The following is a 14,030-nucleotide window of genomic DNA, read 5'->3' as shown; positions in this document are numbered from 1 at the left end:
CCAGCGTGGTGCTGGGGCACAGGAGGGCTGAGGGGCTGGAGGAGGGCTGGGTTTCACTAAAGCAGAGTGGAGGGAGGGTCAGGAGCCACTCTGCCCAAGCAGTCTGGGGTGGCTCTGCTGCAGCTGGGCTCTGGCTGTGGCTCTGCAGGGCGCTGGCAGGTGCCATACCGTGCACAATGACATCGGTGCTCTCCTCCAGCATCTGGGCACCATTGGTGGCAGTGCATGTGTACTTCCCCAGGTCCTGCTGGCTGACGTTGTGGAGGGTCAGGATACTGGAGAGCTCTGTGTATGTCTGCAGGGAGCGGCGCTCGGGCTCGATCACTGCTCGCTGCGTCTGTGGGAGATGACAGAGAGAAGGGGATGAAGGACAGCAGTGGGATGAGGCTGTGTGGATGGGCCCTTCACAGCTGTGATTCCTGATGCTCAATGCCTGCCTCTACCTGGACAGGTTTCTGCACAACTGACTGCCATCTTCAGGGATGGAAGGGCACATGTTCTGTGTACTGACTGCCTGAGGCTGGGCTCAGATCTTAGCATGGTTTGCTCTTGTAGCCCAGGAACCAGGCTGGGAGCCCCATCAAGTGAGTGATGTTCTCAAGGGACTCCCCAGTGACACCATTTGAAAAAGCCAGAAGATACAAGTCAGGGAAACACAGTGGGGAAGGGACCGCCTCGCAGGCTTTTGGTAACAAGGGCTCTATGACTAGAGTAGTTCCTTTCAAACCAATCACATTTGCTCTGGATTTGCACTGGTGAGAGTGAAGCCAGTGTTTTCTCAAGAATCCCAGAGCAGTAACACCGTGGCAAGGAGGGATCTTTCTGCCAGGAAAGGGGGTTGTCATTCTGTCTGCCTTCTGCTGCAGGAGAAAAAAAAAAAAAGGGAGAGCACTCTGACCAATGATGTCCAGGGCACAGCATGGTTAGGAGTATGAAGCAGAGCCCTGCCAATGATGTGAAGAGGAACAATGAAGAGTCAGGAGGGAGTGACTCAGAGGGTAACAGGTCAGTGCATGGGGAGCTGCTCAGCTTGCTGGTACCTGTTTGCCAGGGTAAGTCCAGTGGAAGCGGACACCAGAGTTGAACTCAGCCCACACTGTGCAGTTCAAGACCAGCTTCTCTCCCACTAGTAGCTCCATGGCTTTCTTGGGATACAGCTGGATGTCATACAGCTCACTCCCTGATGCAGAAGAGGGAATGAAAAGAGATTTCTGATCTAGTTAACTCTTTGACTCAGACTGTGCAGTTACAGGAGGTTGGGGAATGACCCCCTGCTGCATGGTGTATCTCTGTCCAACACACAGTGGAAGAGATATATGCACCATGCACAGTCTGTGTAGCTAGAGAGGACCAGAACAAACCCATGAGCCACACTGATGGACTTCAGAGCCACCCAAACTGCTCCCCTGAACCTTCCCAAATATTCACCTGCTATATGGATGATGAAGAAATTGGATTTGAAGACCTTCTTGTCGATTACAGTCTCACAGTGGACATACAATAAGTCCCTGATCAAGTGTGTGGGTACCTGCATTCCCTTCTTGTTGTCCCAGAAAGTGCTTTTCCCGTCAGGGTGGATGAAGAAATTTTGCTGGAAAAATCAACATTTTGCCAAATGAAATCAGAGGGTAACCACATTCCCACTCCACCCCTCCCAGACTTTATGCTGGCTAACACATCCCTTTTGTGGGAAGAAATGATGAAGCATCATGCTGTGCTGGCCTCCTGCCTTTTCCCCCCGAGGGTTTGCCATCTAGGAATCGTGGCCTCCCCTCTACCCCGAGTAGCTGCATCCTGCACCATGAGCCTCCCCGTCTGCAGAGTGGGCCAGAGACTTCCAGGAATGGAAATTTCTAGAGATAGCTAAGGAAACTGATGCTGATGTCCCAAATATCAGCCCCACCGGGATGAGTGCTGACCTTGGGTAGTGTCCTTCCCGGGCAAGGGAAAGGCCCCTGGCCCCCAGAGTGTCCCTGGAGGCCTTTGTACAATAGTAACACTCATCCTGGAAGGATGTATTTGCATTGTGAAAAAAAAAAAAAATTAAGGGGGAAAAAAGGCAAAGGCAAAAGCAAAAGCAAACTGATAAGAGAGCTGTTTTTAGTCATGAGCCTCAGGGCTGCAGCCTCCTCCCTTGTGGGGATGCCGACCACCTAGAGGGGTGTAGATCACAGAGACGAGGCAAACAGGGGATGCTGTGGGGAAATGGGTTTAAAACAAAGTCTTGTTTTGTCTCATAGAGCTCCAGGGAAGAGAAGCAAGGTTGGCAGGAAACCCGTGGGATCTGCCCAAGGGAACTGGACAACACAGCTTCAACCAGCAAATAAAACGAGGAAGCCAGTGGCTTGTAGTTTCCATGGAAAATGTATCCCATGCATTTTCCTTTCCTGGCAGTGCCTGTCATGCTTCCACTCAGGCAATTACAAATGCAGAACAAATGCAATACATCTCGGTGCAGAGGCTCCCAGCAGCCGAGCTCTCACCGAGGTCAGTGTGACGTTAATGTCAGGGATGGACACGAGACATGGCACCCAAGTGTTCTCCTTCTTGCTGATGAGGAGGGTCTCTGGCTTGTTGATAAATGGCTGTTCAAAATCTGTAGAAAAGATACAAGAAGATCAACTACTAAAAAAGAAGAAAAAAAGTGGGAAAAGGCAACAACCAGTAGAAAAGGAGGCTTTCTGAATTTCCTTAACGCAGCACAAGCTTTCCAGAGGGAGTGATGTTGAGCTGCTCAGCCCCATCTGCCACATGTGACAGTCAGAGGAGACACCTGGAGCTTGGCAATGCAAAGCCAGCCGGCTCCTCCGCACCAAACACCGGCGCAGCCCTTGTGTGACATTTGGGCAGTGCGGGAAATGACCTCCCCTTTCCTGGAGCCCTCAAGGTCTCTGCCTGAGCCTGACCCTTTGTGAAACCAGTGCGTCGTGTCCCGGGCTCGGCGCCTGCCCAGCTGGTGGCTGTGTCCCCTCGCAGGGCTGGTGGGGCTCTGCTGCCCCGGTGCAGCGGCCGGCACCGCGACCTTCCCTGGCGAGGAAGTGATCCGCGGCGCGGTGGAATGCAGATGTCATCCTGCAGCCATCCCGGCCGGCAGATAAACACATGAGCTGAGCTTTCCAGGGCTGCCACCCCACTGCCGCCCGACTGCTGCAAGCACAAATATTGACAGGAAGAGTAAAACCACCCAGAAATAATCGTGATGAAATGACTTAGCAAGGCCAGGGATGGACCAAACTCTGTGCAGAGCCAGTGTACAATCAGCAGTGACCCAGGCTGAGAAAATGGGATGAAGACAAAACTGGAAAAGACAAAGAATTGTGAGGCTGCTTGGTGGCCTCAGTGACAGATGATTTATTCTGTACGATCAGGCCCTGCCTGCCCTTTTCCACACGTTTTATGCCTCACAGGATGCTCTGAATAGAGACTGGTTCCTAGTGTCTCGAAGGCATGGTGTTGCCAGCATCTCTCCTCTGTAAATGTCCATCCAGCACATGGTCATGATTGGTTTTATTCATGGAACTATCCCCTGGGTGAAGGGGGCTTTATAAGGGGGTGATGGGTCTGCATCTGGGAGACACTGGGCTGCCTCAGGGTCCTGCTAGGGGAGATTTTGCAGCTTTTGGTACACTGGAATCAGACCACATGATCCCAGTTGCCTACATTTAGTTTTATTCACCTGTGTTTCAGCTAAACCATTGATTTCAAGGGAGTGTAGCATGAGGAGAATCATTTGTCCAATCTGAGATTCTTTCCCTCTGATACCCAACCCCTAAAGAGACTCATCTAAAGGGAGAAGTCAAAGATGAATTTGGAAGCGATCCTCACTTGGGGATTCTGTTGTTCAAATCACTTGGGCCTAACCCAACCCAATTCAGTGCTCCCACTGTTAAGTGCATAAACCGTTAATTATCAATCTGTAAAGCTGCTGCTTCAGTGATAGCCATGCTGCAAATGCCTCACCTCTGTGTGAAGCACTTTTTCTACACTGCAGGTGATACAACCCACACTCAAGAAGCTGTATTGGTCACCTCTTAGGAAAAACATGGATTGGTCTGAGAGCTCTTATCTTTATTTCCTGGGGTTTATTTTCTGCCAGAGGATTGCTGACTTCTGAAACCACAGATTTGTTTCCCAGTGTGAAGATGTTCCTCATTCCTTTCCCAAACCCTGAATATGTCAGAAGGAGGAGCTGCACAGCTGCCAGAGGTGAGAGACTATGAGGTCCCCTTCAAGCTCAGATGGCAGCCAAGAACTGATTTACTGGGCTGGTCCTGCTGCCAATGAGCTTGTGATTCATGCACTAACTCCCCTCTCTGACAACATCACAAATTTCCTTAAGACTGCCTTAATGGGTCGGGTGGGAATAATTTAGCATTTTCTTCATTAATACATGCTAAGCTTTATGAGATGTGGGCTGTACGTAGCCTATCCTACCCTGATGAGGCATTCTGTGTCTATCTGCAGTTGTAATAAAATGCACACCTAACCAGACACATGGGAAGGAGACACATGCATGGAGAGTTCATTTGACTGCTGAATTGCAGGTAAAATACAGAAGAACCCATTTTTCCAGGCAAGCACAGATATTCTGTTCCTGGCAATTTCACCAAGCCCTTAACATGAGGAATGAGCTTGATGGATAAACCTGTGGTCTGATCATCCTGTCTCCAAATATCCCCAACACTTACATCAGCCCTTCCAAGCTCTCCAGGGACAGTCTCACATTGCAGCCCAGTTCAGCAGGAACAGGCTTTATCTGAATGTTCTGCAATGGCTGTGTTTACCACATGCCTGAATTTTCCTGACATGTCCCTTCTCTTGCCTGAAAGCCTGTCCTGTCTGGAAAGGCAGATTCTGAGGTTTTCTGGATGCTTGATAACTGTAAGAGGGGACAGCCTGATTGGACTGAGTATGAACATGTGCTGTGCAGCCATGTGCACAGCAGTGCTGCGAGCTGTTGGCAGGATCTGTTGCACACACACTGTCCACAGGCACTGTGAGTCCCATGGGTCCTGACAGTGTGGGATTTATTGCCCCTAACTTGCACCATGTGCACTCTTTGGTAAACAGAAGAACAGCTCCTGAGCTGCAGAGGGGCTGGAGATGAGGGATGGTGGATCAGGGGGAAAAGTGACATTTGTTGGATCACAAAAAAATCAGTTCTTGCAAAAGCACTCCCTGCATATAAGCTTGTGGGGCTGTACTCATTTTCAGTGTATTTAAGAAGCTCTCTGCCTCTGTCCTGATACAACCTCCTAGAGTGTCTGAAGACCCCTGTCCAACTCACAGATGTCTGAAATCCAGGCAGGCTCTGTCCTGTTTTAGGGTGGGCAGCATAGCCCACAGAAAGAGGAAGCAATTGCTCAAACAGACTTCAATTCCTCTCCAACAGCTGCCCAGCTTTTCTGATTTGCCCCTGCATTTTTCTCTGTATAGCTGCAGAGGCAAAATTGGCTTTGCCCTGGGACTTCTGAAAAATGCATCTTATATGTCATGACCTGCCTGGCTCATGACAACTGCACCAACTAATAAATGGGGGCGGAAAGAGAAATAGCTCAGCCAACTGTTTCCAGGGGACAGAGTTCATTTATCTTGCTGGAGGCTGCTGTGAGCAGTGGGGGAGACGACGGAGGAGGAACCCCTGAGACATGGAGATGCTGAGTATTGGCCCTGCAGCCACTTCCTAAGTTGAGGGTCCAGCCCCAAGCCTGATGAACATCCCTCCTTTGCCAAAATACACCTCATAACCCTGCCTGCATGGGCAGCCCCTGCACAGTGTGGAGAGGAGCATCTGGATCTGTCACTGTGGAGCAGCTCAGGCCAGCAGGTCTGGGAGCAGGCTGCACACGGAGTGTTGGTACCACTCATCCTCTCCCTCTCAGTCTCAGCTTTATGAAACACTACCACCCCTGGCCACCAGCACCTCAGGGAGCCCCAGGCTGTCCAGAAGATAACTCCTGTGCTTTTTTTAGTGCTGGAGCGTCTCTGAGGCCAGGCTCTCACTCTTTGAATTCCTGCATTCCAGCCCGGCTGGAGCGATGCCCCCGGGATGGGACATAATTGAATCCCGCCATGGACGGATATTGGTCCCCTGCACTTGCAGGGAACCAGCCCTCAGCCCCTTCCCCGAGGCTGCAGCAGCCACGCTCTGCCCTGGGAGGCACACTGGGATGTTTAATCTTTCAGATATTGTGCTGGTGCATTGGCTGCCCCGAGGCCCCCGGCCTGCAGGTGCACAGCACCGGCAGCTCTTACCTCTCACAAACACGTAGGTGCTGGCTGCCGTGGTGCCCTCGATCTTGGCATCAATGTACTTGTAGTAGCAGCGGTAGTAACCTGTGTGGTTGGCCTGCGCCTCCGTCAGCAGCAGCACCTTGCAGTACGGCTTCGTGCCGGTCCCCTCGCAGTCTTCCTCTTGGATTGCCCAGCCGCTGCTGGGGGCTGCTGAGGCCACCAACTCAGCCTCCTCCTTCCCAGCAGGATCCACCTTGCCCCCTGGCCACGACCACTCCAAAGGGTGCTGGCCTCTAGACATGGGCGAAAAGCAGCATTAGCTTTGGGCTGAGCGTGGGGAACGCGGTGGTTTTATGGCTCTGTGTGACTCTGCACACCTGCACGTGGCCCAGCCAGCCACCAGTCTGGGGCTGAGGCAAGGAGGAATGGCCATCCTCCTTGGAAAAAACAGGCACAAGGAAATGTCAACCAGATTCCCTAAGTGCTGGGCAAGCAAAGGCTCATCCCCTTCCCCAGGCCACCTCTCTGGCCATGCTAAGCTGTAAGATATCAGCCCTCTCACAAACAGGCCCCTCTGTCCCATGGCACTGTCCTACTGGAATGAATGCCAGGACAGGGAAACACACGGGGCCCTGAGGGAAAGGTTCCATTTATTTTCTATTCCCTCTCATTATTAAAAGGGTCCAGAGCTATTAGGGAAACACATGGATGTGATGATTTCCCTTGGCTCAGTGTAGCTGCTGGCTGGGGCTCATTGTGTGATGAATGGAGTGGGAAGAAGAATGGGGGAAGGAGAGCAGACTGGAAAGAAAGCGCGAAAGAGAAAAGCAGGAGGGAGTCAGGGATAAAAGACAGCAAGGGGAAAACAAGAGGAGGCTCAGCTGACTGCCTTCTGGCCAGCTGCCAGCTGTTTCCTTTCCCCGTTGCTGTGGGAGGGGGTTCCCCTTGCTCTGCACAAAAACCCCCTCAAAACCCCCGCTGGCCTGGGGCTGCCAGCCCTTCCCACCTCTGCAGTGACACTGACACCTCTCTGATGGCATGACCACACAGCCTGTTCACCAGCAGCCCAAGGACAGACAGAAAAGTCCAGGAACTCAAGAAAGCCCCAGACAGAACATGCACGTGTGTATTTATATATAGCTGAGGATCTCCAGAGCGGGAGCTTGCATGTGCGCACACGTGCCACCGTGCCTTGTTATAACTGCACTTGTTTACTACAAACAAAACAAGCTTTTATTCCACACTGGAAGTTTCCTTCTGTGAAATCAGAGCCCCTTTCAGAGGAAGGCCTAGCCCCCAGTTGAAAGTTTGCCAAATAGCTGAAAGTCACTTGAGTACATGCGAAAAAAAAAGAAACGGGGTGGGGGGAAAGAAGCCATAAGAGACAGCTGTGGGGTAAAAATGGCCTTTTGTCAGCACCATCAGCTCTATGAGGGGAAACTGGGTTCATCTATTATGCAAGTTGGGAATAGACATGTTGGCACACGCAGCTCCTCTGCCAGGGCTGCTCTGTGGGCAGATACTTTTAAGCACAGGCAGACTGTGACCATCACTAAACAGCAAGGGACAGCAAGGAGGAAGGGAGATAAGGTGCCATTGGAGGGCACAATGGCTCAGATGCAACGAGGACAGGATTTCTGTCCAAGCTTGGGGAAAAGACCTGCCCCTTTGTGCTTGTCTTCAGCAGCTGATTTATGTTCCCTGGATAGAGCAGACTTTGCTCTCTTCCAGCTTGCTGCAGATGAGTTTGGAGAGAGTGTGCTGCTCTCTCCCCGAGTTGCCAAGCACAAGGGCTCTGGAGGCAGTGACAAGCCCCTGAGGACAGTCACACAGCCCCTCTTACCCAGCTCAAACTTCTGCTTTCACTAAAAATGCCATCAGTGCCTGAGGCAGAGCTGTAAGTACAGCTCTGGCAGCTTGTGTTCACGAAGCAGAGGCAAGCTTCTCCAAAGTACCAGAGACTCATGAACACTTCAGTAAAGATAAGAACTGAATTTTGAGTTTGTCCCATCCTATTCATGTGCACAGAAAATAACAGTGAAACTAATCACTAAACCAGGAACACCTGGTGGCCTCTGCCACAGCTGTTGCTGCTGTGTCCACAGCCCCCTGCACTGCACAGACCATGGGGCTGTCCCCGCTTTCAGCCCAGAGCTGAGAGCTTCAGACCAGGCATTTTTGGCACTCCACTTGCAGGAGGGTAATTGTGGAAGGCTCCAGCGTTTCCGCTTTCTGTTTGTTTATCTACTGGGATTTTCACACATTATCAGATCCACTTGTTCCATTAACCACCAAGGCCTGCAGCAGCTGAGTGACACATATTTATATAAACACGGATGGGCCAGTGCACACAGACATGCCAACCAGCCCATGAGCAGCTCAACTCAGGCATTCCTTTCAGATGTGTTTTCATTTCCTTTCATATGTCCATAGGCTTGGGGGAGACACAGAAGGTGTGGGCATTACTGCGAGTCCAAGTTAGTGCCACTGGTGTGTTAAGAGGACCAGAAGAAGGCAGGAATGAGGGCAGGCCAGGTTCACGTAGATTTATTTCTGAATCTACTCCCTGCATTTGGGGAAGGGTCCAAGCAGCAGTTTTGGACAGTTCCCTCTCTCCTATCAGTCACCTTCCAAGATTTATTCCCAAGTTGTTTTCTTTCAGCTCGGTGGTAATTTGCCTCTTGGCGATAGAGCCTGCTGATGCCAGCTGGAAAAAAATGCACTGTAGTCTTCTCCACAGCTGTTTTCCTCAATCTTTTCAGGACAGAAGCACTTCAAGGGAGATGTTGCAGTTGGCACCCCTCTTCTTCAATCCTCTTTGAAACTCCCATGCGTGGTATGATGCACAAAGCTGGTTGTGGCTTAGCTGGGATAAACCAGATTCCCCTCAGCACCATGGAAGATGTTCACAGCAGCCACACACGTGTAGGAGAGGGCAGCAGGTGTTGTATGTTCCTGGACACTGCTCTGGAGCAGTGGTTGTGGGGCTTCACATAATCCTCAGGCTCTTCAGCCCTGCCACAGTGCTCATTTCCTCCACGGGAGCCAAGAGGGCTCTGGGGTCAAATATTTCCTCTCTGCCACATATGGCTTTGCACATCTGTGAGTCAGCGCTGGGAACAGCTCACTGGGCAGCAAAGGACATCCTTGCCCTTCTTTTTCTTGGTTTGCTCCCCACCTGTGTGCCCAGCACCTGCAGGATGGGATGGGACGGGACGGGATGGGATGGGATGGGACAGACAGGACCAAGTTGATCCCTCCAGAGGTTTCTGCTGTTTCTTGGTTTGCTCCCCACCTGTGTGCCCAGCACCTGCAGGATGGGATGGGACGGGACGGGACGGGACGGGACGGGACAGGATGGCACAGACTGTTGATCCCTCCAGAGGTTTCTGCTGCTGTGCAGCTGGCTCCTGTGGGATTTGCTCCAATGCTCATGAGCTGGAACAGCACAAACTCTCTGCTTTGCTCCCACTCTGGCTGCTGAGGGCATGAATGCAGAGATTCACAATATTCTTTCCTTCCTTCTAGGAATGAGAGCTAATAAAAGCTGCACTGTCCATTTGGGCAGCAGCCTCTTCCCCCTGTTCTGCCACCTGCTTAGATCAAAACATCCCTGGGGCTCTCAGCCAGCCCTGGCACAATCTCTATTTTGGGGAACACTCCTGTACTGGTCCCCTACTCTGTCTTGGCCTCTCAAGGGTGCCTTGTGCTGGGTGACAAGGGAACAAGGCTGCATGTGATGGCATTTGCAAAAGCAGAGCCCCAGCATCTGGTGGCTCCTTGTGTGTGTGTGTTGTGCCTTTGTGTATCTGTTAAGCATGCCCAGCTCCAGAGGCATTGCTTGTCCCAAGGCCTGTCACGGGCTCTGGTCACTGATGAAGCTTGGTGGGCTGTGGAGCAGGAGCAGGGCAGCAGAGCTGGGGATGTCTGAGATCCAGGCTGTTGTGAGGGAGCCTGAGAGCACAGTTGGCTGCATGGCTCTCACGCTCAGTGGGTGAAGCTTGAAAGGTCTCCAGTGAGTCTCACTTGGGGGTTTTGAGCTCATCTTCCTGCTGAAGCACTGCTTCAAGCAAGCCTGTACTCCTGGCTCCAGGGCAGCCTGAAGAGCAGCCAGAGGACATTGCTCTCAAGGGAAGACCAGGGTCAAACTGAAGTCACCTCCAACATGATGCTCAGCAGGAAATCCCTGAATCCTGGATCTGATTTTGTATTTGTTTCTGCCCTACCCTGACCCACCACCCTCTCCTTTGCCTGTTCTCTTGGTGGTCTGCATGTTTTTCCCTTCAGCTCCCATTAACACAAGCCAGGTCTTCCCAGGGTGGCCATGGTCCAGAGAAGAGGTTGGAGAAGCAGCTGGGTGTAATTAGAGATCCAGGGACCAGGAAAGATTTACTCTTCATTCAAATGAATAAGTGTCCTGCAGTCAAAGTCCTCTCCTCAAGACAGACAAACACAGGACCGAGAGCTCAGAAGGAAAAGAGGAATGCTCTGAACCATGCAGGAGATACTGAGACTTATCTATCTGCAGATCGTGTGAAGGACACTGCACAGCCCCAAGGAGCACATCTGGGACAGCAGGACACAGGGGCAAGGAGCAGCCAAAGAGCAATATGGACAGAGGGTACGTGGGTTTTAGTGCTGTTTGCACATGGTCCTGGGCTCTTCAGCTGGCCAGTTCAGTCTTTCACAGCTGCAGAAGACACTTTCTCTTACCACACCTCTAACTTCAGTATGTCCTTTAAACTTGGCTCAATCTATAGACAACAGTCTTAAAAGTGCTTTCTGTGTCCCCTTCTGGACTCCTGTAGAGAAAGGGTCTGCCCTGATTCTAATCTCATTCAGAATATCCTCTTCCAAGGTTTTAATAGGGAGTGTCAGTTCCCACATCCCTCTGTGAAGAAAAGTATCATGGCAGAGCACTAGAATCCCCAAACTCCCTTCTCTTCCTCTATGCTCCCACAGTAGCTCTGTGGCTGACCACAGCCCCCCACAGACAGTCATGGACAGATCTCCAACTCACACATTTCCTAAATCTCAGCACTCATGACGGCTCCTCAAGTCACCGGATGAAAACAAGCCCACAACAACTCAGATTCCCAGACCAAGTGAAAGCAGTTCAGTAATTAATATCAACAACCTTTCCTCTGTCCTTCTCCCTTGGTTATGAACTGATTCACAAAGGAAAAGCCATGCCATCTGTTCCAGGAAAAGTTAAATATGTTTGTGACAAGACATGAACACAATGCCAGCCAAGTGTTTGCAGTAATTGCTCTGTGGTTATATATAACACTGAGAAACACCCATTTGAGGCCCACGCTGAATTTAGATCCCCACTGGACCCAGCATTCAGATCCCAAGCATGGATCTGTTTTCTGCTGCTGAAGGGAAACTCCAGGAAAATTGACCTTGGGCAATTCGCCCACTTGTTTATGGAGGTTTTTTTCTTGCTTTCTGAGACAGGAGACAGCTCAGAAAACATGCACAGCCAAGTGTCCCAGCACAGATAAATCAGTTCAGACACACCACCTTCTCAGAGCCACAGTGCCCAAAACAACGAGAGATTCTCCAGCTCCTCTCACAGTTATTCACCTGGCCTGGTTGGGGCTTCTTTTCACCCACATATGTAAAGGGAGAGCATTAAATCCCTTCTTCCTAGAAAAGCTGGAGGCCTCTCATAGCCACCACTAACTGCAGCCTTGCCTTCTCCCATGGATATTTCTCAGTGTCCCCCAAATATCCCACTAGATTTAGAAACCTGAACTTCAATCTCAGTGGCCCCAGTGAAGTGAGAATAAGCAACGTCAGAGAAAGACAAGAAGAGTCAGGAAGACCACTTTCCCTGAAGAGCTAACAGCAAAGCTATCAAATCACACAAAATGTTTCTTTATCTTTCTTCTTCTCCAAAAGACTAGAGCAGAGGTTATCACTGAATCCTCTGAGATGTCTTTTGCTTATTTTTCAATTAATTAGATGAATTCACACTTGGGGGATGTGGAAGATTTGTAGTCAGACATGCTAATTTGCTGGAGTACTGCAGCCAAGGTGTCCCTGGTGGGCTCTCCTTGCCTGGTCCTCCAACCCTCACCAGGTAAAAGTAGACAGAGCACTTGCTGGTGCCTACCTGCAGGTGATGGTCAGCGTGTCCTTGGCGTTGATGACGTGCTCCTCCTCAGTGATGCTCAGAGTAGGAGGGGTCATAGAATAGCTGCTCACCAGATCTGGGGAGAGAAAGGAGAGAGGGGATGATACAGAGATCCACGAGCCTGGCCCCAGTGCTGTGGGCAGCAGTATCCTGGTGCCACCAGCCCAGAGAGGGGCAGAGGCTCTTGAAGCCAACATCTCCTTGGGGTCTGCTCCTACAAGGTAGTTAATGCTGGCTCAGTGGGACACAAGAGATTTGCCTGCAGCCCTCCTGGCTCCAGTGAGCAGATCTTGAGCCAGGGCCAGACAGCCCCTGGGTTTTGATAGAGAGCCTAGCACGGATGAGGGCCAGAAAAGAACGGAAGACCAAAAATTGGGGAACTCAACTGTAGCCATTCCTCACCAGGTGAATGATACTGGGCTTTCTTGGACTAGGGCTCTGAAATGATCCCCTCTGCTAACTGGAGGGAGTCTGGCAAGAGATTTTTCCATACACATGTATCTTTCTGTAATCAGGGGGACAAATCAGGGATGCCCAGACACCACAAAAGTGTTTGGACTGAGATGCTCTCCAGAGCAAAGAGGCATTCATGGAATGCCCTTCTCTTGTGGTGCACTCTCAGGTGCAGTCACCTGACTAGGACCAACCTTAGTGGATTGCAGCAGCCCCCTTCCCTGTACCACCAAGCAGGCATTCCAGGAGTGAGATTATCCAGGCTCAGGGACAGACAAACATTATCATGCTCTTCTTCCAGCTTTTTTCAGGGAGAGTCTCACTTTTTGTGTGTTTGCCTTTCTGGCATGCCAGACACGCACCCTAAGTGAGCTCCTCATGGACAAAACATCTCGAAGTACCGGTTACCCTCAGAGACTACTGTTGTTTTTCATCAGCACAGTGTTGCCAACTGTCATTACTTCATGATCTTTATCTTAAAACTCCAGCTTCTGGAGATGTGAGATAATTCAAAAGAAGTCTTGTTGACTGCAAAAACAAGCAAACTAACCAGAAATAGAGAGGGGGGGAAATGTTATGGAATGTGAGGCTGTGACTCAGGTAGGTGCTAAATGCTAAGGAAGAAAAGAATGCAAAAATATGCTGCTGGCTTGACTTTCTACAAAAACATGACGTTTTTTGCAACAGTGTTCTATGTATGTCTGTTTCCTTCCCTTGTAACATTCAAACCCTGGTATCAGAGAGATCTGGCAGAGATGGAGAGGTCTCAAGGATGTGGTGTCTCCACGTGCTTCACAAGCAGCTGTAACACCTTTCCTCCAGAACTGTGACCTGAGTACTATAGGTTGAGAGCCTCAGGATGAGAGGAAATGGCCTTAGGTTGCACCAGGGTGGTTAATATTGGATATTAGGAAAAATTTCTACACTGAAAAGGCAGTCAGGCATTGGAACAGGCTTCCCAGGGTAGTGGTAGAGCCGCCATGCCTGGAAGTGTTCAAAAGACATGTGGATGTGGCTTGGGGACATGATTTAATGGTGAACACAGTGGTGCTGTGTTAATGACTGGACCTGATGATCTTAGAAGTCATTTCCAACTTTAATCATCCAATGATTCTAGGAGTATTTCTCTGTGGGGAACCCTGATCCAGGAGACAACAAATGGCCACCAGCTTCTCAGACACAGGGGTGGCGTGGGGATCCA

The 14,030-nt window shown here is 50.7% G+C and overlaps 1 protein-coding gene across 4 annotated transcripts in view; it reads right to left on the bottom strand.

The window, feature by feature from the left end:
• The window catches only part of FLT4 (fms related receptor tyrosine kinase 4), a 57,602-nt gene that overhangs the window by 23,804 nt on the left and 19,768 nt on the right, over positions 1 to 14,030 (bottom strand). For all 4 annotated transcript variants that reach the window (XM_041397523.1, XM_041397524.1, XM_041397525.1 and 1 more), the window contains exons 2-7: positions 12,356 to 12,452; positions 6,256 to 6,527; positions 2,484 to 2,596; positions 1,429 to 1,591; positions 1,041 to 1,180; positions 169 to 337 (exon numbers count right to left, since the gene is read on the bottom strand). In XM_041397523.1, the coding sequence (XP_041253457.1) occupies positions 169 to 337; positions 1,041 to 1,180; positions 1,429 to 1,591; positions 2,484 to 2,596; positions 6,256 to 6,527; positions 12,356 to 12,452 (954 nt within the window). The remainder of the gene's footprint in view (positions 1 to 168; positions 338 to 1,040; positions 1,181 to 1,428; positions 1,592 to 2,483; positions 2,597 to 6,255; positions 6,528 to 12,355; positions 12,453 to 14,030) is intronic.

The sequence above is a fragment of the Onychostruthus taczanowskii genome, unplaced genomic scaffold, assembly GCF_017590055.1.
Source record: "Onychostruthus taczanowskii isolate IOZ18803 unplaced genomic scaffold, ASM1759005v1 scaffold14, whole genome shotgun sequence".
NCBI lineage: Eukaryota > Metazoa > Chordata > Aves > Passeriformes > Passeridae > Onychostruthus > Onychostruthus taczanowskii.
The sequence above is the reverse complement of the archived record's forward strand: the minus strand, read 5'-3'. Positions and strand labels throughout refer to the sequence as shown.